This window comes from Lissotriton helveticus, chromosome 1_2 (genome assembly GCF_964261635.1).
Source record: "Lissotriton helveticus chromosome 1_2, aLisHel1.1, whole genome shotgun sequence".
Lineage (NCBI taxonomy): Eukaryota > Metazoa > Chordata > Amphibia > Caudata > Salamandridae > Lissotriton > Lissotriton helveticus.
Genome location: NC_136058.1, coordinates 253,805,557 through 253,821,148, shown reverse-complemented (window position 1 = coordinate 253,821,148; position 15,592 = coordinate 253,805,557). Strand labels below are relative to the sequence as shown.

Here is a 15,592-nt window from a genome sequence, read left to right as displayed (position 1 = left end):
ACAGTGTTGCCAGTGGTGAATGTGTCCAGATGTCTAGCATGTGGAGCGTGTGAACACTGCATGTGCTAGGTCCTGATTGGCTGTGTGTTCCTAACTCATGTGGTGTCTGACTTTATGGTGTTTTTCGAAGCCTACCCCCTCCACGTTCATGTTTGCTTTATTGGGACAATCTCCCCTGACCATTATAATGTGTCTACACTTATCTATGGGATTGTGCAAGAGTTTCCTGCCCGAATGCTTGCCTGCCAGCTATGCACCCTCCCACTTGTGACCTATCAATCAGCAATTCCTGGGCCTAGCTCGCCTGGCCTATCTTTTTTTGTTTAAATCTTTTTATTAGGGTTTTACTTTACAGATTCCCATGTGGGACGTCAGACAGATCACAGGCCAATCATCACATATTTAATTGTTACACATCATCTACAGTTATAACACATCATTATCATTCAGGTTCCATTCCTCCAAGTATGGTTACACATCATCTCTCGGGTATCTGTTACTAGATCATCTCGTTACATGATGCTGTGCTGTGTTGCGTTCGGTCCCTTGGGCTGTATGATGGCGGGGACTGGTGTAACTTCTTCCCCTCTGTGTATGATCGCCCTTTACTGCATGTCCAATCAATAGTACTCTGTGAATAGGTCGGCTTCCGAATCGCCGCCTGGAACTTGACTGGAAACCGTGGGAAGAAGCGGCTCCCAAAAGAGAGGGGAGGGTGGAGTACAAGGGGCAGGTGGGGATAAGTGGTTGTGGCAGGCGGTATGTAAACCAGTTACTGGCCTGATGGGTGGGGTTGTGTGCAACCCGGGAGGGGGAATGAGTGATCTGTCATGGGGGTAGATGATAGTCTCAGTGGTCTGTCCTTTTCTATCCTCTCACCGGGGGCATCACTCGGCTGGCATTGAGACCTGGGGTGTTGGGAAGGCTTGTGGGGCGGGGTTGTGTCGGCTCCTGTGCCTCCTCTGCTGTTGTCTCTTGTTTAAATTGTATTAATAGTTGCGCCCACTCCGTAGAGATTGGGTGTTTGCGTGTGCCCTTCACCTCTTCCTATCTCAAGGTCTCTTTCTCGGCTGCCCCCCATTTGTTCACCGCTCCCACCCAAGCTGCTTCTGGGTGTCCTGTATGGGCTCTCCAGTGCATGGCTATGTTTCTTTTTGCTAGGATAGCTAGGGATGCAAATCGCCACTGCAGCTTTTCAGACTTTTTCCCTAAATTCCTAAGGCGCACGCCTCCCATGTGGTAATCTGTGGCAGGTTGACTATTGTTTGTAGTGTGTGATGTATTTTGTCCCAATAGCATTGTATGGATGGGCAGTCCCAGAACATGTGTCTGAAGTTCGCCTCTAGTGTCTGACATCGGGGGCATTTGAATTGTGTGTCCGGATAGTACAGATGCAGTTTATCTGTTGTGAGGTATGCACGGTGCAGGATATTAAACTGTATGTTTTTGAAACGTGCCTATGTGTTGAGAATTGCCCTTGTGGGAGGTCGTACCATTCGACCATTTGCTCACATGTTTTGAGTTGCCCTTCGTGGAACAGAGCTTCTACTTCCGTCACGTCGTGATCGGTCCATACCTGCAGGGCTCTCACGGTGTAATATTCTTCCTTTTGGGGGGAGCCCACCAAGGGAAGCAGTGGGGAGTATTGCGGTCGCCCTTTCGACATTCTGTGCACTCGCATCATGCATTTGCGGGCTATGCAAACCTGTATCGGGTGTGTGCGGACTGGCTTGGTACCCGGCAGGAGCAATCTCCTGATAGGGGGTTGGGGTAACCTACCAGTCTCGATGATCGTTTCACCTATGTGTTTCTCTGCTGTCCAGTGAGACAACCACCGGAGTTGCGCAGCGAGAAAGTATGATTCAAAGGACGGGGCTCCCAAACCTCCGCATGTCTTGGGCAGATACAGCGTGCGCAGTGCTACTCTGTTGACCATCCCCCATATCAACGTTGTGAGGAGCGTATCCAAGTCACGTAAGAAGGACCGAGGTGGGAGCACTAGAAGATTCGTGAAGTAATACAGCATTCTGGGAACCATTATCATTTTAGCTATAGCTACCCGCCCGATAGGCGCCAGGGGTAGTGTCTTCCAGAAGCCTACCGCTGATCGTAAGCCTGCTAACGCTTTGCAATGGTTACCTTCGTAGAGGTCCTCCGGGGAGTGATATAGGTGTACTCCCAGGTATCTGGGGGCCGCTTCGCTCCACTTCAATATCTGCATTCCTATCTCTATGTTCTGTGGTGCCAGTTGGGGACCGAGTGGGTAAATTGTCGATTTTCCCTAGTTGACTTTGAGACCTGAGGTCTCTCCAAATCCTGTAAAGCTGCCCATATCGAGGTGAGGTTGCCCGTTACGTCCCGAACGTAAATCAGCAGATCATCTGCGTATAGCGATACGCAGTGTAGTGTTTCCGCTATCGGGATACCCCATGCTTCCCCCTCTCGTCGTAATCGTATGGCCAGGGGTTCCACTGCCAGTGCAAAAAGGAGGAGGAGAGGGGGCACCCCTGCCTAGTCCCCCTCTCCACCAGGAATGGGGCTAAGATAAGTTTGCCGACTCTCACCCTAGAGGTGAGGCCTCTGTATCTGTGTGTGCCATCAGTGTGGGGCCAATATTTATTTTCCGAAGGACTTCAAACAGATGAGGCCATGTCAGCGTACCGAATGTCTTTTCTAGATCGACGATGAGGCACGCCGCACGTGGGAATCAGTGTTTTTACCCTGCCCTGTATATGAAACAGTCGATGTAAATTATGCGAGGTGTTGGGTCGTGGCACAAAGCCGCATTGGGCAGGATGTACCAAGGCTGGGAGAATTTGACAGTAGTGATCGGCCAACAGCTTACCCAGGATCTTGCAGTCTGCGTTCAAAAGTGTTATCGGCCTGTAAGAGGCTGGGAGTGTGGGGTCTCTATGGGGTTTCGGGAATGTCACCAACATCGATTCGCGGAACGACTCTGGTAGTGTACCTCTGGTTAGGGCATCGTCGTATGTGGACGCCAGGTGGGGCACTATCTGGGCCGCAAACGTGCTGTAGTACTCTAGTGGGAATCCGTCCATATCCGTTGCTTTTTTCTTTGCTAACGACCCGATTGCATGATTTATGTCGGAGGGTGTGATTTTGCTGTCTAAATCTTTCGTATCTGCCTGGGAGATCTCTCCTGGCCCTTCTAACTACATATTTGCGATTCGAGGTTGATGTAGAGTTCCCAACGGGCGAATCTGTTAATAAAGCTGATATTTGATTTCCATCGATGTATACCTCGTTTTCCATATTAACATCAGCAAGACACTCATCTTTGCGAATAACTTCTACACCCGCTTTAGAATGCTCGTGTGTTTTGGCTGTCGTGAGCACTTCCTGTAAGGATGGATTATCCTTCTGCCACAAGATTTCCCTGGCCATATCTCCTACGCATCCCGTCCTAAATTGGACCCTCAACCGTACCTCGGTAGAGACACCAAAACTGCAAGTGGTGGCCAATTTACGCAGTTCAGTCATGTATTGTTCCTCAGATTCCCCATGATGTTGCATTCTCATCCCGAAGTGGTAGTGCACAAGTACAGTGCTTATTTTGGGAAGATAATGCAAGTCAAATTTTTTTAGCCAAATTTCAGACTCCTTCAGTTTTGTAGAATGCCGTTTGGATAGCTCAGGGAGATGTTCAAATACTCCTGACCTTCAGGCCCTAAACAGTACATCAATAAGGACATTTTCTGTTACACACTAAGGGAAGTGCCACAAAACCTTGCATAGTGACTGAAGACCTTCCTCAATTTTTGCCATTTTATAGGATGTGTCGTAAGGAAAAATGGTGTTGCAGTAACGTTTTGCATGATAAATTATCAATAAAACAGTGTAACCACAGCAAAAGGGCAAGAAAATGCACATAAAGTAAGCAGTAGCACACAATGTGATAATTTTCAGTAAGGAACACTGGTAGTCCCCCTCAATACCTGAAATATAGATATCCAAAATGATAACCGATAAATTGAAATCCAATGCTGTACTTAAGTAACAATTTAGCCACGTCACACAGTGTCAGTGCTTGTCATGTGAAAATGTTGCCGTCTTTCCCCACACCCAGCGCAACATCTGTAAATACCGCTTAATTGCTGTAGATGAAAGGAGAGCTGAATCACTGTGCTCTACTTGAATGGCGTATGCAATGTTGGTAGAGGAGAGTTTTGTGCGCCGCTACCACTCCATTCTCCGCTGAGGAAGCGCTTTGAAGAGGCGCAACCATTTCCTGGTGCACAATGTGACGTTTCAAACAATTATGCCATATCTGTGCACCCTAACGCACCACTGAGGGTGTGTGACTTGGTATAAGACATGACGCAGCAACACCAGCACGTCCGATTGCTTCCAGGTGTGGAGATAACGTTGCCCAGCAACACCAATGCCCACCAATGTCGAGGTGTTCCACACAGGCTTTGTCACTGCAGCATGTAACTGCTTCCTAGTGCCATCGCGTTCCAACCAAGGCGTGCATTTTCATTCTGTTGCCTGGAGACATCACTCGCCCTTCTCTGCAGCGTCACATGGTGCGCTCTTGAGCTTCCCAAATGCTCAAGCCACCAGACAACCATTGGATAGCGCAAGGGGCCGCACAGGCGAAAACGGCCCAAAATGGTTAAAAATACCACCTGACCATGAGGAACCCCTCCTTAAGACTTGTATTGCGGGTGCCAGTCGCCCGAAATTGTAGCAGTTTGTAGATTGTATTCTTGGGGTCTCAGAATGCATCTCTTCAGCTTCATCTGCATATAACCTAGCAAGCAGCTTGTCGCCAGTGTTAAGTTCCCTGAAGAAAGCTTGCATACTGTCAAATATATTGTAGTAAACTCCTTTATTAGGTTATAGGCAACATAGGCCCCAGCCACATCCAATGGCCAACTGAGTAAGAATCCCCACATCTGTAATTCCATCATAGCAACCATCCGCACATTCCAGAACATGGCTTCATTACATAAGTCCAGGTCTGTAAATACGACAGTTGCCGGAAGAACAGTGGCAATAGTCTCTGCTGATCTGGTGGGCTGGTAGGCCATCCTACCTGGGTCTCAATGACCCTGCACCCAAGTCTATGAGGTTGGTATTATTCCCTTTTGACTAATTATAGTAACCTCAATATACTCGCATTCTTTCAATATGACATTGATTCAGACTGCGTTGCAAACGCGTCCAGCTGTGCTACTCTTGTCTACGTTCTTTTGTAACTCTGGTGCTGCTTTATTTGCATTTGTCTTCACTATTTTTATTACCAACTCTCCTACTGTAATGTACTTGGCTAGATATCCTGAATGTTGAACTTTATTATGTTAAACAAGGGGCCAAGTTGTTAGCGGTGCCTCACTGTTCCTATGGTTCAATGAGGTGGTCTTCTCCATGGTTAAGAATGTGGCTGTTGATGGTAGGTGGACAACTGCTGTATAAAGTGTGATGGGCCGTAAAAGCATCTCTACTGATTGTGTTTCATGTTCTGTTTTTAGATGGTGTCACTTAATTGACATGTATGTACCACGATATTCAGCATGTCTTGACGGTATAAACTATACGATGAGCATGGTTTCAATAGAGATTTCAAATAAAAAGAAAATGTGGCTGCTTCTCCTGTGACTGCTTGCTCCTATCTTTCCTTTTAGCTGAGATTGTTCCCTTTCTTTGTATTAGGCAGCTTAAAGACATTTCAAGATCAGGCACTGACTCACTTGGAGCTTCAGCCCCACTGCTTGAACAATCTGAGGCGTGAAAGATGGGATTGCACAGCAACCTCTTCTGTAGTATTACGCAATAGTTGTCTTTATTTGTTCTTTACTCCTGCTGCTGCCTTAATCTGTCGACAATTCTCTTTTTGGCCTTGTGATTGCTGCCCCATAGGCTAATATGCTCTTGCATCCTTTTGTCTAGCCTCGTTCTCAGTTCCCAACTCAGCTTTTTATCTATAACTGAATACTTGGAGTTATTCCTAACAGACAATGAGAGAGGTTCTAATTGTTTATCTCACTCCTCTGTCTGATTAATTCACTCGCATCACCCATTGGGTGCTTTTGTTACCATCAGTCTGAATGTCTTCACCTGGGATTCCCATGGGATTCCCAAGTATTTACTTGAGCAGTTACTCCTTCAAGCACTCATGTTTCTACTTGACATGGTACTATTTTTCCAGATAGATCCCCACAGTCAAATAATTACCCAGGACTCTTAACCCCTTCCACGCTCATGACGAGTTCAGCTCGTCATGAGTTACGCCTGTCGTACGCAACTGCGGCTTTTCGCAAAAGTCAGCGCACAGCGGGAAAACCCGCAGCGCGCATGGGGTTAAATATCCAGCTTTGACGCTGGCATGACTCCTGGAATCTGCCTCAATTTACTATGAGAAATATATACTTTGTGTGCAAATATAAGTTTTATGTGTAGTTTGTAGCTGTTTGCTTCATAAACTAAAATGTGATCAGATTTATTAACTAATAGCCAATTAGGGGGGCTCTTGTTGCTGCTACCTGGTGTAACATCCATGTTACAAACTCTTAATTCTCACATTCTCAGTTCACCGGTCATCCTCTTTCCTAGGTTGAGAAATTGAGTACCAGGAAGTTGAGTATTATTGACTGCAGTATTAAGTGTTATACGAAAACATTTATATTATAAAGTATGTCATATTTTGCACTTGAATGAGAACCAGACAGCATAACCAAGCTATTGGTGAGGCACATTCTGCGTTACTTAAAAATAACAGTAGTTTTAAATTATTCTAATTTGAACGTGTGCGTGAATCTGTTTGTCCGAAACTACAGCAGGGGTTTAAAGTATATTTTTTCAAAGGGTTAAAGGTACATACATTTGTTTGAATCCAAATATTTGAATTAAAGCTGAATAAATAGCAAATGCCTTCAGCAAACCTTAGGTAAAATCTAATGTTTTGTTTCCCTATGCCTGGGAATGTATTTTAGTTTGTCCAACCTTGACATAGACATTCTTTCTTTTTACAGTTGTTTGTGCTTAACATATTAGCCTTACTGATTTTATTGTTTTAATTTCTTCTAGACCAGATATTACTGGAATTCTTTCATATTATCTGATGGATGCTGCATCGGTCATGCCTGTCTTGGCTCTTGGTGTGAGACCAGGTGATATTGTCCTGGACATGTGTGCAGCACCAGGCGGAAAAACACTAGCCCTTCTTCAGACTCAGATGTGCTGTAAGTAAAGATATTTGTGCATAATCTATGAGACATCCTACATGATACAATCACACATGTTATCCATTATTAATCTAGTAAAGTAGATGAGCTGTTGCCATCTGTATGTAACTTAAAGTTTACAGGTTTGTTTTCCAACTAAATTATGTATAGTTTGTTCTCAGATGTTTATCCGCTGCCCTTGTTGTTATTCTTGTTATCATTAGTGTTAATATAACCTCCCTCCACACGTTTTAGAGCTCTGATTACATTGACTTGGCAGGTTACCTTGCAGCCAATGATGTATCTATTTCCCGCACTTCCCGACTCCAAAGAGTTCTCCACAGCTACATCCCCGAAAACTACAGCGATTCAGAGAGTGTCCGTATTACTTCGTGGGATGGGAGAAGGATTGGTGAAGTCGAGAGTAGCAGATATGACAAGGTATGTACAGCATTGCATTTAAGTAAACCAGTCGCTAATCTATACAACTGTCTGTTGTTTATGGTAAAACAGTGGCCTACATCTGTTGACTTAACAAGAGCAAGTATAAAGCCATTGGTTGGAGCAAAGCGACTCTTTGGTCTCTCCTCCACTCAAACTCTGACTATTCTCTCACTTATAGTGATCAAAAACAAATGTGTTTTGAAAACTTTATATATGTACTTATCAGATTATAGTTTGTCACCTGTGTGCACTTGAAATAAATGATGGATGGCAAGCAAGCTTTCCTAGGTCTGTCAAATGATCATGCACCGTCTGTCAGATGGATGATATGTTCCCTTCACACAGATCCTTGTATTGCCATTCCACTCCTGGCAGGGATATCGGCGCTCTGTGTGGGACTTGGCACATTCACTTATCAGAGACCTGTTGCCTTTGTTTGGGATGGACTTTCTATTTTACTTTGATGTTTGTGGAATGCTCAAACCCTTAGCAGAACATCCATGTGCTCTCATCGTGCTTCTGATGGATACTTCAGTTTGCAGATTCCTCACCTCCTGAATCTGCCCTGGTGCCAGAATATATTTGGAAAAGTTGAAATATCTTTCTTGCGCAGACGTGGAGCTATGAATCTAGCTTGACTCTGGTGGTCCACGGATGTGCTGTCGCAGAGCTGTATATGGCCTCCCTGGCATCCATTCTTTTTCATTTCACGTGGATCCTGAGTTGCTCTCTGCTCAATGTTGTTGTTTCATTCGTTTTGTCAAGCTAACTGTCCTGTAGTGAGCTCCTTCTACTCCTATATCTTTTGACTTCTTCCCGTTTATTACGGTACTTGGTTTTACATTGTTATCCTGGTGTATACTTTTCAATAAAAAGGTGCACATTGCTTATGGGGAATTTTGACCCATGTCACCTGAGCAAATGCTCTTTCTTTGGCAATATCTAGGAGGGTTCTTGGCACAGATGTGGTCAGACGTTAACACAGGACTTGGTTCACACCCTTACCAGACCCGGTGCACTAGGGCTGCAGAGAAATACTCTTGATGATTAGTTATAGCTAAGCCTATTTTTTGCATTATCTCTGCACACCTACCTCCTCGGAGTACTGCTTTGGCATTGATTTATGAGGCGAGTAATGTGCAGGTAGAAGTATCCATCAGAAAAAGGCCCCTCGCTGATCTCCTGCCTCCCCGTTCTGAGGAGTGGATTACACATTTAATACAGTTCCAAGATAGTTTTCTCCACTACAGTTCTATTGTTTTGGCGGACTCATCCCAGCATTTAAAGCCATCAAAAAAATGATAGGAACTGAGAAGTGGAATGGTGCAATATACGATTTTGCAATATTTTACATCTGGTGTAGGGCGGGAGGGATGTCAGGATACTAGAATCGATCAGAGTTGGGGCATCACGTCTGTGCAGTAGTTATGTAAACCTTTCTGTATCCAGATCAGTGCCTGAGGATTTTTATGAGGTGATAAATCTGAAGGTGAATAGATTAGCCACCAGAAAGATCATTACCAAAGGTACATTACTTATTCATTGGGATAGCCATCCGAAAAGTTACTGTGCCCTGAAGAATGTCTTTCGCTTTTCCATACACACTCCAGACAAATGTCAGTTCATACAACGCATTGGATTACATTGTGCCTACCATTACATTATGATACTTTATGGGACTTTTACCTCACAGCTGAGGTGGGGACTTGTATTTCTAACTCCTATGCACACGTTTGTGTGGAAATATGTGGCCAGCGAGGGTCACGCATGTTTTATGTTTAAAAGTGAACATCTAGTGTCTGAATTCCACAATGTGAAACCAAGAAGCATGGGATTAATTCCGGCTTCCTCCTCTTGACTAAATTGTGTGATCCGAGTCAATGATCTTTTTCCAACTTTGCTTCTTTGTCTTTATCTTCAAATTATCTGATCATAGACAGTTGCCTTAATTCACTTTACTTTTGTCTTTTTATCATCACATCTACTGTAATGATAATGGACTAAGGGGCACAATTAAATGAGACAGTTGCCTATGATCACGCAATTTGGTCAGTTGGGTAGCTGGGATTGATAGACCACCTTCAAATAGTTCTGTTAAGAATGCACCAATGTTTAATTTGTAAAAAAAACAAATACATTCAGGTGGTCAAATTCTTTCCCATTTCCACGAACCATATTTATAGAGTATTGTACATGCCATTCGCTGCATGAGACACATTGCATGCATGCATGCATGCATGAAACAGGGACTTCTCTAAGGTATGAAAAGTGGGTACTGGGAAAAAGAACAAAGTTCTCTGCTCTGGGAGTTGTATTTTGGTACACAAGGAAAGAGGGCCAAGATGTTTTAGAATTGGGGATGTTTGCATTGGAAGAGCATCACAGCTGCTCACATTGGAGTATTGTGTATGAAGGGAAGAACATATGAAGTTCCTATATAAACTGTGTGTATTAGAGAACAGGTTGTCTCCATTCAGAATAGCATGCTTGCATTTGTAGAGCACAAGGGTTCTCTGTCTGTATTGAATACACAGGACATACAGCTAAACACTGTGTGTCCTTGTGAGAAGAAGCCTCTTAAATTGAGGACACTCATTGTTTTTATATCTTTTCAGCAAACAAACAGAACGTGTTCGGAAGCTTTTGAGATGTATTTATAACACACTTCATCTTTTCACAGCATGTCATGCGTGCCCATTGTGCAGGGGGTTGTGTGTTCAGTGAGCCCTAACCAGCATGCAGGAGGTCAGATACTAGGCACGACTTACTGGCCTTAGCACTGAGACAGGCACTCGTCGGCAGCTGGGAGCACGAAGTTCAGGCAGAGTGGCACACTACTCTTGCAGAATCCACTGCATGTCCACAACCCAGAAAGATTGTGTTTTTTTAACTGAGTGCAGTGAATATAAAATGTCATAGCTGTCGTGAAGGACCTATTCAATTCTATTAAGGACGCGGAGGCGATCCCCCGACAGTAGAGTTCAGCTGGGAAATTAGTCATTTTAGGTATGTGAGCATACAGGTGACACACAGGTCTGAAGATCAATATGCCCTAAATATGGGGACGGTAATCGTGAAGCTCGCTGAGTCGTTCCGGTTCTGGAACAGGCTCCCTCTCTCCATTATGGGGCGTGTTACATTGGCTAGAATAGTCTTGTTACCTTGGTGTCTATATCCTCAACAGAACACACTCTGCCATATCCCTGACACTACGTTTGTTACTCTGAATAGATTGTTGGTTTTCCTGGTTTGGGCTGGTGGTCGGAATAGTGTGAAATTAGACACACTCAAACTAGATACTGATTTAGTGGACTGGGTTTCCGGGACCTTTAGATTATATTATTTTGCTGGACTGCTTCAATATGCAGCACAGTGGTGCATGGAGGGGCACAATATGGAGAAAGCATTATTAGCGAACCGTAATAACGGTTCTGATCTGCCCAAATACTTAATGATGGGCACTCTGGTCCCCAGCTCGTGCCCATTCATAATCCAATGGGTAGCAACGGTCTTGGAAGAGGCGATCACGCGTGTTGTCCGTAGTGCGCCCTACACAACCTTGCTCCCCTTGCAAAGGTTGCAGGGGTTCTGTCAAATTAAGGCAGTCATGAACATCTCTAAATGGCATGAAGGAGGGTGCTCGACAGCCGAGGATCTCTTTGCTAACAGGACCTTCCTAGCCTATGAGGAAGCAATGGAATGGTACCAAATACCTAGAGGACACTTCCTGATGAACCAGCAGAGTTACACACACTGGCCCTCCTGCTAAACCCATGCTCAACTAGAGGCCTAATCTCCTGCATATACAAAGCCTTAAAGAAGACTGCATCACGAGACATCACAGATAAAATTCAGGTGAACCGCCGACCTGACGGTCCCCCTTGGGGACTGTTAATGGAAAAGGGCATTTGCACAGGTCCGGTGGTAGCTAGTAACGCTAGTTTTAAACTTACCCAGTTCCACTACTTACATTGTACGTATTTGACCTCTCAGAGACTAGCTCGCTTTAACTCCGCGCAGCCTGCCCACTACCCTAGGTGCTGCTCAGACCCTACCCATACCTCCCTCCTCCCGGCAGAAGATCTTCCAAAGGCGACGGCCTCTGCCTCGCTCCTGACTGTCACCAACTTCAATGCGCGAAGGCAACGGGAGATAATGGGGACGCTGGTTTCATACTGACAAGTGGGAGGTGTGCTGGCAAAAGTGAAAGCGTTTCACTTGTGAGAGCCAGCAGCGCCAGAAGCGATAATTGCTCCCATATGGCGCTGCTCGCTCCCGCAAGTGAATCGCCACACGTGCACGCTTTGTCATTGAAGGCAATGGAACGCGTGCACGTATTTGGCTGAAAAGCCAAAGCAATTCCAAAAGGTATTTTTGCCTATGCAGCACATGCGCGCTACGTAGGCGAGACCTAAATAGGGAACACGCGCCAGACACAAATTTGCACGCCTAGTACTGGCAAAACGACGCATTCCGTTACACTGGACTCAAACACTCCCTCCAAAATTTGCTACATGGCTGTCAGACATGCTGGAGTACGGGGTGGCGGAAGAAAGTCTCCTAAAAATTGTACGCATGGACAGACATGCTGAACGGGATTTCGAGTACTGGCAACACATAACATAACCCCTGAATGATTAGCGGTCGCCCAGTCCAGTGAAATGGATAATTAACGGTTTGGTATGCTCAATCCTTAGAGCGAACTCAATCACCAGTCACTGCTGTACAATGTTATAAGGTTTTTGTTTTTTCTCTTACTCATACTGTATGATCCTTATTATTGTGATTACTGTACAAGGACTGTAAGTATAAATGATGAGTGGGTATGTAACCCTGATACATTACGGACATTGCAATGTAATCCTTGTTGATGGCCCATGGGCGGATTCCGAGTAAATGAAGAACGTAATAATTTTTGTGATTAACAATGCAGTATTATAATTAAAATAAGTTTTAAAAAAAGGATGCAGAGGCGAGGATTATGCTTTACTCTTCCTTTAATTTCCCGCTCAGCAGCCTTATCAGCAAAACAGATAAAAAATACTATAAATCCCATGAGTCTTTGTACTAGTAACAACCATAGAGGCTGTTCCATATAAACAATAGTAAGGAACATCATTTCCTCTTTCTTCGGGCGAAACGGATGTTATCCCACTTTCCGTTTAATAGACTTGCTTCTGATCTGACCCTGCGAAGAACAGAGGGAACCAGTATCCGGTAAAATGAACACCAAATAAAATGTCAAACCACACTTATAAGACTAGAATATACTTTAGTGAAAAATGTTTGAAGAAACACATCCAATAACTCATAGATGTATCAATGTACCCCGGTAAATGACAGACATCAACATGATTAACTTTCGAAATGCAGGTATACTTATCCAACAGCCAATGGCGTGTACATCCAGGGAGGGTGCAAACATGTATGGCCAATTAAGGGGGATTATCCTCGCCTCCCCGTCCTTAATAGAATTGAAACTTTCCTTCACAACAGCTAGTAAATTTTATATTCTATGCCAGGGGCGGAGGCTCAGATTATGCTAGTTCAAAGCTGATTGACCACTAGCGAAGGCATGCTTGAGATGGGCTAGAATATACTTTAGTGAAAAATGTTTGAAGAAACGCATCCAATAACTCATATGTATCAATGTACCCCGGTAAATGACCGACATCAACATGATTAACTTTCGAAAGGCAGGTATACTTATCCAACAGCCAATGGCGTGTACATCCAGGGAGGGTGCAATAGTACATTTTATATTCTATGCCAGGACCGGAGGCTCAGATTATGCTAGTTCAAAGCTGATTGACCACTAGCGAAGGCGTGCTTGAGATAGACTTGAAATGGGAGGCCTTAAAAGTGCAGTCCGAGGACCAATCCGCTGCTCTAAGGATGTCCTTTAGATGACACCCTAGTGCAAAAGCTTTCGAAGCCATGGCACCCCTGGTGGAGTGTGCTCCAAAAGATGAGGTTTCCACCCAGCTTCCTTAAGTATCCATCTCACCCATCGGGCGATCGTAGTGGACGAGACCAGTTTGAAAGGTTTCCTTAATGACAGAAAAAGTTGTGAGGTACCAGGGGGATGATACTCTTCCGTCATTGACTAATACACCCTGAGACAATGTACCACACACAACTTTGGGTGATCCGGGAACGCCGGATAATGAACTAACCTGGTATTGGATTTCAGCCAATCGTAAAAGACACACCTTCTGCCGTAAAGATAAGAGATTTCCAGCGCTCTCACATCTGATACTAGTTTACAAGGGATCAGGCACAGAAGCAGGGCTAGTTTTCCTGTTACCTCCTTTCATGAAAGAAAACGGTTATCCTGCCAGATTGAAGCAGTCTGAGGAGAATGTTTACGTCCCATAAAGAAGAATATTTTCAACATGGGGGAAGAGACAACCGAATAACCCTCATCAATCTACAAACCAGGGAATGTTCTCCCACCGAGACCTCATGAAGGGGAACATGCCCTGCCAAGATTGTAGAACGACTGGCATTAATTGACTGGTAGGCTAGGTCCTTATTGATCAATTCTAATAAGTAATTCGCTATGTGAACTATATCTGACCCTACAGTATCCAAACGCTGTCGCAGACACCAACATGACCACCTTTGCCACCCTATTTGTAACGTTTGACTGTAGAATCTGCCCATGCCTTTCTGATAAGGGAGGAAGCCCCCGCCAAATGGTCCAGGATTTCCCAATGGCTCATGTAATCTTCCAGACCGTGAGTGTCCCTTCTTAAACCAGAGGGTCCAACTTGCCGCTTGAGTTCATCAACAGATGAGGAGTCTGGGGTAGACTGGAAAATCTGAGGAAAGTTCCAGCAGAACTGGAAACCAGACTTGCGACTTCCAGAGCGGCATCGCCAGGATCACTTCCGCTTTCTGCCACCTAATTAATGCCGTCAGCCTAGGAATTATGGAAAAGGGGGGAAACGCATAGCCCCAAAACAGAGACCAGTCCTGCAGGAATGCATTTGTCGCTTCCGTGAGCGGATCGAGTAACAAGTAGTTGGTAATAAAGACTCAACGTAAAAAGGCCCACCTGCCAGGGACTCGAATGTGCCATGAGGCTCTAAAAGATCAAGGGATTCAACTTCCAGGCACTGAAATCCTGCAGGTGTCTGGAGTGCCAGTCTGCTGTCTTATTGAGATTCCCCGGAAGATATTCCGCTGTGACGGCAGGTTTTGACTGAGGCAATAGTTCCAGAACTCTTTGGTTAAATCCACCAGAACCTTGGATCTCGTATCCCAAGATGATTGATATCTCACTGCGGAGATATTGTCCATCTTCAGTAGGATGGCGAAGGATACTTTGTTGGCCGCCAGTCTCTGAATCGCAAAAGAACCTGCCAGGAGCTCCAAACAATTGATATGGAGAGACTCCTTGTGCTCTGACTAGTGTCAGCCTGTTGCAATGTCCCCACAACGGGTGCCCCAGCTGAGGTGACTGGCATCCGACTCAATCACTAGTTCTGGAGCCGAGCCGAAGATGGCTCTCCTATTCCAGGCTTGCATGTGCTCTAGCCAACAAAGCAGTTCTAAGCGGTCCACCGGAGAGTGGGCGATCTGTTGAGTATATGTCAGACCCCGATGTAGGTGCTGTGTTTTCAGGAGTTGTAGAGCCCGATAATGAAGAGGGCTGGGGAAAATCGCCTGGATTGAAGACAAGAGTCTGACAATCCGAGCCAAGTTCCTCAGGGAGAACGTTTCCTTTGCCAGTGTACGGCGCAGTTCCCTGCAAACAAGCGTATTTTCAGCTGGGGTAATCACAGGCATTGCTGCATGGTATCCGCTTCGTACCCTAGGAGCATCATGCATTGCACCTGTGTGTACACTGATTTCAGGTCACTCAAGATAAACCATAGGTTTTGCAAAAGGGCTTGAGTCAATTGAAGTTGGGTAAGTAACACCTCCTTTTTTTTGGTGTAACAGAAGGATGTCGT

General features: G+C 45.0%; 1 protein-coding gene across 1 annotated transcript in view; it reads left to right on the top strand.

Annotated features, from left to right (window-relative positions):
• The window catches only part of NSUN4 (NOP2/Sun RNA methyltransferase 4), a 177,513-nt gene that overhangs the window by 45,960 nt on the left and 115,961 nt on the right, over window positions 1–15,592 (top strand). Inside the window, exons 3-4 of the mRNA XM_078671695.1 lie at window positions 7,051–7,205; window positions 7,468–7,628. Of these exons, the coding sequence (XP_078527821.1) occupies window positions 7,051–7,205; window positions 7,468–7,628 (316 nt within the window). The remainder of the gene's footprint in view (window positions 1–7,050; window positions 7,206–7,467; window positions 7,629–15,592) is intronic.